This window comes from Sapajus apella, unplaced genomic scaffold (genome assembly GCF_009761245.1).
Source record: "Sapajus apella isolate SASKATOON/1434 unplaced genomic scaffold, GSC_monkey_1.0 scaffold7, whole genome shotgun sequence".
In the NCBI taxonomy this organism is placed as follows: Eukaryota; Metazoa; Chordata; class Mammalia; order Primates; family Cebidae; genus Sapajus; species Sapajus apella.
This window is the reverse complement of record NW_022436947.1, coordinates 33,079,731-33,091,923: the sequence shown is the minus strand read 5'-3', so window position 1 is coordinate 33,091,923 and position 12,193 is coordinate 33,079,731. Positions and strand designations below refer to the sequence as shown.

Genomic DNA, 12,193 nt, shown 5'->3' with positions numbered 1-12,193 from the left:
TTGCATGCACAGTTCACGATAGGGTTTGCACTCCTATGAGAATCGAATGTTGCCCCTGATCTGACAGGAGGTGGAGCTCAGGTGGTAATGAGAGCAATGGGGAGTGGCTGTAAATATAGATGAAGCTTCATTTGCTCACCTGCCACTCACCTCCTGCTGTATGGCCCAGTTCCTAACAAGCCACGGACCTGTACTGGTCCATGGCCTGAGGATTGGAGACTCCTGGCATAAGCAACCAATGAAAAAACAGACACATTGGACTTTTACAATTAAAAAATGTGTACTTCCAAGGATACTATCAAGAAAGTTAACCAATAATTCAAAGAATGAAAAAATTACTTGCAAATTGTATATCTGACAAGGGTCTGGCATCCAGAATATATAAACAACCCTTGCAAGTCCACAACAAAAAGACAACCCAATTTAAAAATGGGTAAAAAATTTGAATAGACATTTTTCAAAAGATATACAAATGGCCAATAAGTACATAAAAATACTCAATATTGTCAGTCATTAGAGAAATACAAATGAAAACCACAATGAGACATCACTTCACGCTCACTGGGATAGCTAAAAGAAAAAAGATAGACAATAACAAGGGTTGATGATGTAGGGAAATTTGAACCCTCACATACTGCTAGTGGAAATGTAAAATGGTGTAGCTACTTTAGAAAATAAGTTAGCAGTTCCACAAATGATTAAATATAGAGTTACCATATGATCCAGCAATTATATTCCTAGTAATATACCCAAGAAAACTGAAGCATGTTCACACAAAAATTTGTACACAAATGTCCAAACTAGCATTACTCATAACTCGTAATAGCCCCCAAGTGGAAATAACTCAAATGTTCATTAGCTGATGAGTGGATTATAAAGAAATGTGACATGTCCATACAATAGAATACTGATTTGTCCATAAAATGGAATGAAGCACCAATACATGCTACAATATGGCTCAACCTTGAAAACATTACAGTGAGTGAAAGGAACCAGATACAAAGTGCCATGTATTGCATGGTTTCATTCATATGAAATATCCAGAATAGGCAAATCCATAGAGAAAGTGTAGAGAGGGGGATGTGAAGTTAATGGGTAAGGGAGTTTTAGGGGGTGGTAGTGGTGAAAATGTTCTGGAATTAGTGGTGACAGATGCACAACCTAGTGACTATATGGAAAGCCCCTGAGTTGCACACATTCAAAGGATAAATTTTATAGTATATGAATTATATTGAAAAAAAAGTTACCTTGTAGTACAGACACCATCCCTGTGCTGATACCAGAAACGATGTCACTGAGTAACCATTCCTTAAACCGGTATGCTGGCAACCAAGATGCTATGGGGAACAAAGAGAGGACAATTCTCTTGGCCTTTTGTGTAGAACAGCTGAAAACATGGAAAGCCACAGGTCAGTCAATTAACATCAAATTTTAAATTTAGTACCTAACTGTAGGTAGGAAATTGGTAAAGATAGTAATATGCTAAAGATTAAACTAGTAATTTCACTCTCAGTAATATTCTTTACCCATAGTCAGCTGCCCTCTGGTCACCAACGAAGGATTTTAAAAAATGCCTGCTTTTCTTTAACCATAATAGAGCTTAATTGTCATCCTCAGCTTGAATCATGCAATATTTCAAATGAGAATCTGCCTCTGTCCCCATCTGTTAGTTGTCTAATTGGAAAGACTGTGTTGATACGCTGAGGTGGGGTTCATTTTAAACACTACCTTTCCAAATCTGGGAGGGAGTAGGAGGTTTGGAAACCAAAGAGAAAGGGACTGTAGGCTGTGGACTAGAGCCAGAAAGGAAAGTTGGAAAGTTAGAAAATTTAGGTGAAAGTGCTTCAAAAATATATTCCTAATGCCAATATCTTAAAAAATATCTTACCTACAACACACTTTGAGATGATCCAGAAATGTCTTATGATGTCTGTCTCTCTTTTTGTGTTCTTCCTCAAAAGCATTTGTAGAATACACTGGTCTGGCCACAATATACTGATTCCCAAAGGGTTCAATCATTTTGATTTTTCTGTTGGCTGTGGCAAGTTGAAGACCTTTGGAAATATGTGGTGAACACTTCTTCTTGCCTTTAGCAGTTTAAAATGCCTGAAACCAAACAGAGCTTGCTTCTTAAATAACTCAGAGATAATGTGATGCAATTTACAGATGAGTGAGCTCTGAACTGAATGTTACCACCTTTTAAGATCAAAAAAGGCAGGATTAAGGGACCTAGATTGTGTTTTGTGACAGCGATATTTTATTCCAGTGAACTGGACATGGCTTTTTTAGGTAAACAAGAGCTTTTATTTTATTTTTTAATCTGCCAAAAAGTAACAAAATTGACTGAATTTATGAATCACTGAGTCAATTTTTTTACTTGCAAAGCGAGATCCTCTCATCTTTTTTTCCCAGAAATGTTTCCAAAGTTAAGGTATTGGAGTGTTCAGACAGATTAGATTTAAAATCTATTTATTGCTCCTAACTCCAGTCCAGGCTCTTCCAATTTACCCATCAGAATTTTGAAATTTGATTTTTTTTACCTTGTAAAATTGAAAATTTGTGAAATTCAAAGGTATTATCTATTTCAGTTATTATTGTTTCTGGGAGTTAGAGTTTTACAATTTATAGTTAAGGAAACTATGGAACAAACTAAATATTATTTGGTTACTTCATTCATAAGTGATAAGGTCTTTTTAAAGGAATGATCCTGGGCAAGTTACTCAACCTCTCTGAGCCTTGCCTGCATAATGGGGATAAAGATATTCAAGTTTCTGGTGACTGTGAAGATTAAATAAGGTTTCCAAAGCATCTCGCATATGTCTCACACACTATAGGCATTCACTAAAGGGTAGTTATTTTAATTATTAGCATTTTCTACACAAGATGTTTAAGTTTTTTATTTTTATCTCAATCCTGTTTCTATTATACTTAAAAATCAATTTTACAAAATTTTTAAATGCAGATTACCAAGTTAGCCTTCACAATTTTTTGAGGCAGTTACTCTTATTATTTTATAATTATTATTTTCTTCTTACAACTGAGAAGATAATCACACACACCCTGAACCCACATTAAAATAGAAATACTTTTTCTTGGGATATACAGCTTGTAAAATAGTAGAAATGGTACTGCATTTTCAGACTTCTTTGCTATCTTTTCTCTGTCATGCAGCTTCTCTATTATTCAGTATAAACATTATTGAAGAACATTCCAAGCAACTTCTAGCATTTTTCCCTCTAATATTGGTTCTGTATTACTACTCATAATACCCAAGTTTTGTTCCTTGCTGAGTGTATGATTGACTGTATTGTTTGCTGAGAGAGACAGCAAGGAAAACCGAGCCGGCCCCCCAAGTGGAAAACTGCTCAGGGTGTTCTAAAGTAGTAAACAGTATTTGTATATCATACACCAGTTAAACTAGTTCTTTAAGCACAGGATATGTGACCCTGCCCCTAGTGGCTCCCTAGTAGAGAATGCTTTCTAGTTCATCTTTGATCAGTGGTAAGCAGGCACCAGGTGCCTGCCTAGTTTATTTTTATTCTATGAGAAAACCCAGAATATCTGGTTATTAATAATGATCACCTGTTCAGAGAGAATAAATACGTGGGTCAGAGTCCGCTTGAGATGCTCAGCTCTGAAGGCTGTTAACCCCCTGAGGCTCTAAGCTGGGAAGGCTGTCAGCCCCTGAGGTGCTCAGCTCGGAAGGCTGTTAGCCCCCTGATGTTTCACTTTGCTGTTCTTTGTTTCTTAATTTCTTCAGTGCTGCCTGGGTGGGGGTCTCCATAACTGAACTGGTCTCGGTAATTCCTCAGCTTCAATCACAGTGATTAATAGAATTATCTCACACTAAATTGTATCTTGTTACACCATGGCCTCATATACCTTATGGGATTTTAGCCATGTTTGCACTGCTCAAGTTATAACCAGGAATCAGATGCTGGCCTCTACTGCTGGCCCCACTTGACTTCTCTTTCATCACTGATTTTTCTTTCCCACCCTATTTCCTAGCCTCCTCTAAAGTCCTCTGTGCTGACTTCTGACCACAATGTACTGCACCCCAAATCTCTGGCTTGACCTTCAGAATTTGAGTTTCTTTGAGCTCAGTTATGACTCCTTTATTATTATTATTATTAGAGACAGGATTTCACTGTCGCTTGGGGTAGAGTGTAGTGGTGCAATCATAGCTCACTATGGCCTCTTAACTCCTAGGCTCAAGTGGTCCTCCTGCCTTCTGCGTAGCTGGGACTACAGGCGTGGGCCACCATGCCTGCCTAATTTTTAAAATATTTTAGTAGAGATGGGGATCTTCCATATGTTGCCCAGGCTGGCCTCAAACTCCTGGGCTTAAGCAATTCTTCTGCCTCAGCCTCCCAAGTAGATGATTGGTGCACCACTGGGGCTTCAGTTATGACATTTAGATCCTCCTTCGCTATGCTTTCTGGGCCTCTCCTCCCCTGCCACTCCCAAGTGCTTGCTTTCTCTTTAGTTTCTATCCCCTCTTCCATCTATCCACCCACACTTCAGAAGTCAAATCCCGCTAACTAAATAGAACTTCCCATTGTCAGAAGAACTTGCTCACAAAGTGGAGGTGACTTGTGCCTTGTGGTACATAGCATAGATTTTTGTCTTTTTTTGTTGATTACCAGCAACACGGTTGGAGCATTAATAATTAAGATCTAATCTATGGTGTATCACTTATGACATCTTGGATTTCTCACAAAGGTATCTTCAGTATCTTATAAGAGTGGCTTTAACCCTGTCAAGGATGCAACCTAGCCAACCTTAGGATGAAGAAGACTTCAGCACTGTGTTTTTGTACTTCTGTCAGATGGTGCTATGAACGGGGGAAAAAAAGAAAGACTCTACTCTTTTCTTGCTTTACTCATGCTTTCCTCAAGGAGTTCACAGAAAGTTATTAGTCATCTTCACTAAAAAAGATCTTGAAGGTACTTATATTCTTCTGGCTGTTGTATGTTTTCTCTCTGCTAAGTTATAGGTATTTTTTGTTTGTTTTTTTGTTGATGACAGTGATGGGAGAAATATGACTTCATTTCTAATCAGCTTCTTCTCTGAGGATGGCTGTGGCTGGCTCTTTAATGGACTTTCCTATACTTTCAGCTGTATCAGGAGCCTGAACTTTCGCTGTCCTGCCATTAAAAGCCTCCTCCTCACACTCCAGCACTGCCTGCAAGGCGACTGCTCAGGGAAGGAATCAGGGAAGCTTAAGAAATCTTTCTGGACGGGTGTGGTGGCTTAAGCCTGTAATCCCAGCACTTTGGGAGGCCAAGGCAGGTGGATCACTTGAGGTCAGGAGTTTGAGACCAGCCTGACCAACATAGTGAAACCCCATCTCTACTAAAAATAAAAAAGTTAGCCAGACGTGGTTGCGGGCACCTATATTCCCAGCTACTCAGGAGGCTGAGACAGGAGAATTGCTTGAACCTGGGAGGCGGAGGTTGCAGCGAGCTGAGATTGTGCCATGCACTCCAGCCTAGGTGACAGAGCAAGATTCCATCACAAAAAAAAACAAGAAAAAAAGAAATATTTCCAGACTTGAGGGCCACATTCCAGCCTTTCTTTTTTCCTCTTGTACCCATCTCCACTTCCAAAAGCTATACGACACGTAACATACAATGCTGGCCTCTGAACCAACTACCCCAATGGAGCCTCTGCTGAAGAGATGCTCCAGATAGTCATAAATTAATGTCATTCTCCATGTCATCATTTCTGAGATTCTTGAGCATAACCTACTTTAATTAGGAATTCAAAAGAGATTTTCTTAACTTTTTTTAACCTGAACAAGTTACGTTTTCACCAGAAATTCTTGGAAAACACTTTTTTCTGGTTCCTGGAATTACAATTCCCATTTCAAATATTACACCCATATTGATGTAAGTCTTTTCATGTTCTATTTTTCATGTATCTCTGGGTTTCTTAGGGTGTCAGTGGATTTGGGGGGATTGAAATTCATTCTCAGGGTCCCTTTCTCTTACTAATTTTAGAACTTCAAGACTTATTTGTATATATTTCCACTTTTATTTGCTTCCCTTTAATGTGCTTTTTGTGATTTTTTTGACCTTTATGATATATATATATATATATATATATATATATATACACATACATATACACACACACACACACACACACACACACACACAGATATCCATATACCTACATACCTTGGTGCTGTGGCTTAGTCATACATATTGTTGTTCTCTACTTTTTATTTTTTGAGCAGAAATTTAATCCTGAGATTAATGTCTGAAGTTCAATTTCTCAATTTAACTATTCCCTTTTATTAACAACTTTTTGATATTTCTAGGGATTGTCATGTACATACCTCCCCACCCCTCCAAATTCTACCCATTTTCAACCTGCAGCCTGGCCTCCAGTTATGGGAAACTCCACTCTGCCTGTCCCACTCTGCTGACAAGTGTCTTGTGACCCTGACCTTTTCACTCAGTGTTTATCTATTCTGTGTTTTAGTCTTTCAGAGGTCTGCCCTTTTTTCTGGGAAACAACTAATTTGAACCAAGATGCTGATAAGCAATGCTAGGATTTGTCTTCAGTTAGTAGTCATTTGAAGCCAGCAGATGAGCAAGGGTGCAGAACACTTCCCAGCCCCTCTGCAGTCACAGTAGATGCCTCCACTCTTGGACAAGGCAGCTCTCAGTAGCATCATCCCACCATAGCTGTTCAAGCTGAGGAAGGCTTTCATAGAGACATCACTGAAAATGCCATACTGTGCCTGCAATCTGCTGAAAACACGACTCACCTCAGGAATCTCAACATATCCCTGAGCCAGTCAGTGGAAAACCACAGGTAATCCAGCCCTATTTCACGAATTAGTCCTTGGACAATGGGAAATACAGCAGTGTCCTGATAACTGTACTTGGGGGAGTGGGTGAGAGATGGAAGAACAAACAAAATAATTGCTCCAGTGAGCACCTTGAGAGGGATCTCCATCAGTAGCCAGAGAGGAATCAGAAATTAAGCACACAAGAAGCTCCACATTCTGGTTAGTGTGAGGTTGGATGGAAGCAGGGAAATGATGACATCAGAATGAGAGGGGGCCAGAGTGGTATTTGGAGGGGAAAGGTCTCAGCACTGAGGTTGGTAAAGAGAGCTCAGAAGAGGTCAGAGGCTAGGGTGGGAAATAATTGTTGCTATTATTTTCCATCACTCCTATTACCACGTTGTCCAAGATGCTGAAAAAGGAAGTCAAATCTAATTTAATTGGGAGGTACAACAGAAAAGAGTGACACTTGGCCAGGCGCAGTAGCTCATGCCTGTATTCCAGCACTCTGGGAGGCCGAGGCGGGCAGATCACGAGGTCAGGAGTTCAAGACCAGCCTGACCAACATGGTGAAACCCCGTCTCTACTAAAAATATAAAAATTAGCCTCCTGTAATCCCAGCTACTCAGGAGGCTGAGGCAGGAGAATCACTTAAACTCATGAGGTGGAGGTTGCAGTGAACCGAGATCACACCATTGCACTCCAGCCTGAGTGACAGAGTGAGACTCCATCTCAAAAAAAAGAGATTTAAAAAAAAAGAAAGAAAGAAAAGAGTGAGACTTTGGCAACTAAGCAGACCAGGTTTCAAATCCTTGCCTCACCATATTTTAACTATGTTTGCTATGAGCCAGTGATGCAAGCCTTCAATCTTCTTTTTTTTTTTTTTGAGATGGAATCTTGCTCTGTCACCCAGGTTGGATGATGCAGTGCAGTGGTGCAATCTTGGCTTACAGCACCTGCCACCTCCCAGGTTCAAGTAATTTTCCTGCTTTAGCCTCCTAGCAGCTGGGACTACAGGCACCCATCATCACGCCTGGCTAAATTTTTGTATTTTTAGTAGAGACATGGTTTTCCCATGTTGGCCAGGCTGGTCTCGAACTCCTGGCCTCAAGTGATCCGCCTGCCTCGGCCTCTCAGAATGCTGGGATTACAGGCTTAAGCCACTGCACCCAGCCCAAGCCTTCAATTTTCTAATGGCAAAGGAGGAGGCCATTATTTTCCTTCTAGGGCTGTTCTCAAAACTGAAAGTAGAGTATACAAAGGGAGACTTCTTAGCCTTAAGTTCATAGGTAACAGTTTCAGGAGTGAGCTTAATATTGACTAGACTGAATTTACAACTGGTCCACATGACGGAAGTCAGCTGGAACCTGTTGGAAAATGTTAGTGCTGCCAACTTTTCTATGACTATGTTTACCCTGAGCTTATCTTTAGAAGTAGCAGTTTTCCATTCTTAGGCCAGTTTATTTTAACCTAGTTTTAAAATTATCCATTTAACTAAGCTTCCTAGAATGGCATACAAGGCCCTTCCTGTTTTGGCTCTGGTCTATCTCATGAGCTTCGTCATTCCTCCTTCACAATTGCAGCAGTTTCCTAACACAGTGTGATATTTAACAGCTCTGTGTCTTTGTATACATGATTTCCTTTGTCTGTGTTCTTCTCCTCCAACACCTGGTAGATTCCAATTCATTCTTAAAAACTCAGCACAGCTGGGCGCAGTGGCTCATGCCTGTAATCCTGGCACATTGGGAGGCTGAGGTGGGAGGATTGCTTGAGGCCAGGAGTTCAAGACCAGCCTGGCCAACATAAAGAGACCCTGTCTCTAAAAAACAACTCAGCTGACCATTAATTCATTTCTTCATTCCTTCAACAAACATGTATCAACCTATTGTTTGTAAGGAATTCAGTGTCTAACAGAGTTGTAGAAGATAAAAAAATGATGGAAAGGCTTCATGGTATCCCTAGATAGAGCTAAGCATTTCCTTCTTGTAAGTACCTTGTGTATATGTCTATTCCATGTCATACAGGATGGTCATTACTTATGTTTCTCTCCCCTTTAAGACTGAGTTTCCCAAGGGCAAGGCCCAAATCTTAACCATTTGTTTCCCCTTTTGCATGGGTCCTATGACATAGTATAAAAGAAAGTTTGCTGAAATAAACTGAACTATGAGCAAAAGATATATAAATGATACAGACCTAACTCTAAAGTTTACATACACAGGAGAAGTGCCCAAAATAATTGGTGCAGATAATACATTGGAAGAAGGGATGTGAATGTGGGTTAAAGTTAGGAAGGTTTTGTGAAGGAACTGTGAGTCTTGGGTTAGGCTTTAAAGTATAGGTTTGGCAGGGGTGATGACAAAGCAGTGGGGAATAAGCAAAGCATGTCAGAAGATACGGAAAGATCCAAACTCTGAAAGAGAAGGTGTTGTTGGCTCATAGGCTAAACCATTAGAGAAATGCTGGGATGCACCATAGCAAGGGGTTTCGTACCCAGTAGGCTCACAGAAGGTGAAAGAGAATCCCTGGCCATTTCTATATGGCTGTGAGATTTTCTGAGCACTTTCACTTTTCTTCCTTGAGTGTTACTGTGTGATGGAGGCAGAGAAGGTAGGCTGTATTATCACCACTTTACAGACAAAGAAATGGAGATGAGAGAAGATAAATGATTTTCCCAACTTTCCAGAAGATAAATGGAGATGAGAAGCTACATCTTGTGAATAACAGACTCTCTCCACTACATGTTCTCTGCTACATATTGAATGTCGGGGGGCTTGTTAGCCCCTATCCCCAAGAAAGACAAGGCAAGAGAACAAAGCTCCAGGTGAGGCACCCTTAAGGTCCTTGCTTTTGAGCACAAAAGCCCCACACTCCTACACTCAATATCCACAAACACAAAACATAAGCCTGGTGGCCTAAGGCCCAATCTCCTTGAGGTGACTTGGCTTATTCTCCCCCTTGCTTCTCAACAAAGTGACACAGAGGCTAGAGGAGGCTCTTCTTTTCTCTTTGGAGAATCAAAGACCTTTATTGGAGAGAAGAGCTACAATGTATTATTATATATTTATTCTTGTCATTGAAAAATATTCATTCTCATTTTCTGAACGATTTTGTTTCTTAGTCAAATATGAGCTATTTAGGAACTTTTTATACATTTGTTCACTTCTTTATATGCTTACTTATTCCCTTATCCAGTGGGAGAAAACAAAGTATATGTTGTGTTAGCCCATTTTACTTGTTTCTGAAATCAAATTAGTTGCTTCCTAATTTTTCATTAGGAATGATCTTTGGCTGGACGTGGTGGCTCACACCTGTAATCCTAACACTTTGGGAGGCCGAGGCAGGTGGATCACCTGAGGTCAGGAGTTTGAGACCAGCCTGGCCAACATGGTGAAACCCCATCTCTAAAAATACAAACAGACCAGGTGCAGTGGCTTATGCCTGTAATCCCAGCACTTTAAGAGGCCAAGGCAGGTGAATCACCTGAGGTTGGGAGTGCAAGACCATCCTGACCAACATGGTGACACCTCGTGTCTGCTAAAAATACAAAAATTAGCTGGGTGTAGTGGCGGGCACCTGTAATCCCAGCTACTTGGGAGGCTGAGGCAAGAGAATTGCTTGAACCTGAGAGGCAGAGGTTGCAGTAAGCTGAGATTGTGCCATTGCACTCCAGCCTGGTTGACAGAGAGAGACTCTGTCTCAAAAACAAAACAAACAAGCAAACACAAATATAAACAAAATTAGCCACGCACAGTGGAACGTGCCTGTAGTGTCAGCTACTTGGGAGGCTGAGGCAGGGGAATCGCTTGAACTTGGGAGGCAGAGGTTACAGTGAGCCGAGAACCTGCCACTGAGCTCCGGCCTGGGTGACAGAGCGAGAATCTACCTCAGAAAAAAGAATGATCTTTATTCAGCCAATTTCATGACACTGTTTTTCGAAATGATCAACTTAATTCAGAAAAGAGAATTATTTAGTCCAATGATTTAATAAATTTTTCCTCACTTGCATATATAAAGTTGTATAATCTTTTCCTGACATTTTACAGAATAAAATAGATTTTATCTTGGTAGAGTTAGTAATGCAAGGAATAAGTACCCATACATTACTAAGTATATTATATCCTATTATGTTTATTATATGATATTTTCCTACTTGTGGCATAGGGCACTCTGCTACTTTCCAGTGACCATTTTTTCCCCATCTCTTTTCTTTCCATTCTCTATCCTTACTCCCATTGCCTTTTCTCCTCTTCCCTTTCCCTTAGTCCAAGTCCAAGTCCTGGAAAGTCCTGGACTTTCTAGGGCACCTGGCAGATAAATCTCTCACCTCTAGACCAGATGCCGACCATTGTTTTTTTCTTTAAAAGACAAGGTCTTGCCATGTTGCCTAGGCTGACCTCAAACTCTTGGCCTAAGCTATCTTCCCGCCTTAGCCTCTTGAGTAGCTAGGACTATAGGTACATGCCCCTATGCCTGGCTAGGACCAGATAGCCTTTCTGAATCTGTTCTACTAGGTGATTCTGTCTCCTGGAGAGACCCTTTACTTAAAGCTAGCTTTTTTTTTGCCAGCCCTCAGAGCAGATGATCTATCTATAAATTCAGATTTGGGTGGAGAATTAAGGGAATTATCTGAATAATTAAAGCAAGAACACTAACATCTTTGAAAAGGCTGTTTAAAACTTAATGATGCCTACAACCATTTACTTGTTAAATTAAAGGCTACTTAAATATTTAATCCACATTGCTAGTGCTCCAGACATACGTGCATAGCTTATTAGTGAATTCATTCAAAATATTCACACTCATGGAAAAAACTCAAGAACATAATAATAACTTCTAAATTGGCTTTGATTAGAAAAAATACCGTTTTCAAGGAACAGAAAACCAGTTTGAATATAACAATAATAAATTTGGTTCCTACCTGACATATACTCGGTGAGGAGCTTCAGCAACAGTGGTACATTTTCAAGATAAAGCTCTAAGTTCTGGTTCTAAGAGGCAGCATCCATCCACTCAGGTCTACAGGCTCTGCATGCATCCATATGCATCGGGATGTCTATATATAGGATATGTAAGACAGTGGGCAAATTACCTTTCTGTCAGCTTTAATAATTAACTTTCATTAACTTTTACAACAATGAAAAGACTGCAATGTGATCTTGACCTTTGAGACTTTGATCAGCAGAAGTGATGATGAAAATTGCTTCCTCAAGTTCCTTGTGAGATTAACCCACCCATTGCACTTGTGCGTATCTGAATTTCATTGGTTTGCAGAGATTTGCACAGAAGATGTGCACATGGACTTAAAAATCTTCTCAAGGATTGTCTCCCTGACATTTTACCAACCAGTTTAGATGAGAGTTTAGTGGTGTTGTTTTTAGCTGGATGACTCCATGG

The 12,193-nt window shown here is 40.2% G+C and overlaps 1 protein-coding gene across 1 annotated transcript in view; it reads right to left on the bottom strand.

Moving 5' to 3' along the window:
* The window catches only part of SLC26A3 (solute carrier family 26 member 3), a 41,792-nt gene extending 29,944 nt beyond the window's left edge, over positions 1-11,848 (bottom strand). The window contains exons 1-3 of the mRNA XM_032276310.1: positions 11,718-11,848; positions 1,889-2,106; positions 1,248-1,387 (exon numbers count right to left, since the gene is read on the bottom strand). Coding sequence (XP_032132201.1) covers positions 1,248-1,387; positions 1,889-2,019 — 271 coding nt within the window. The 5' untranslated portion in view covers positions 2,020-2,106; positions 11,718-11,848. The remainder of the gene's footprint in view (positions 1-1,247; positions 1,388-1,888; positions 2,107-11,717) is intronic.
* Between the last annotated feature and the right edge of the window lie 345 nt (positions 11,849-12,193).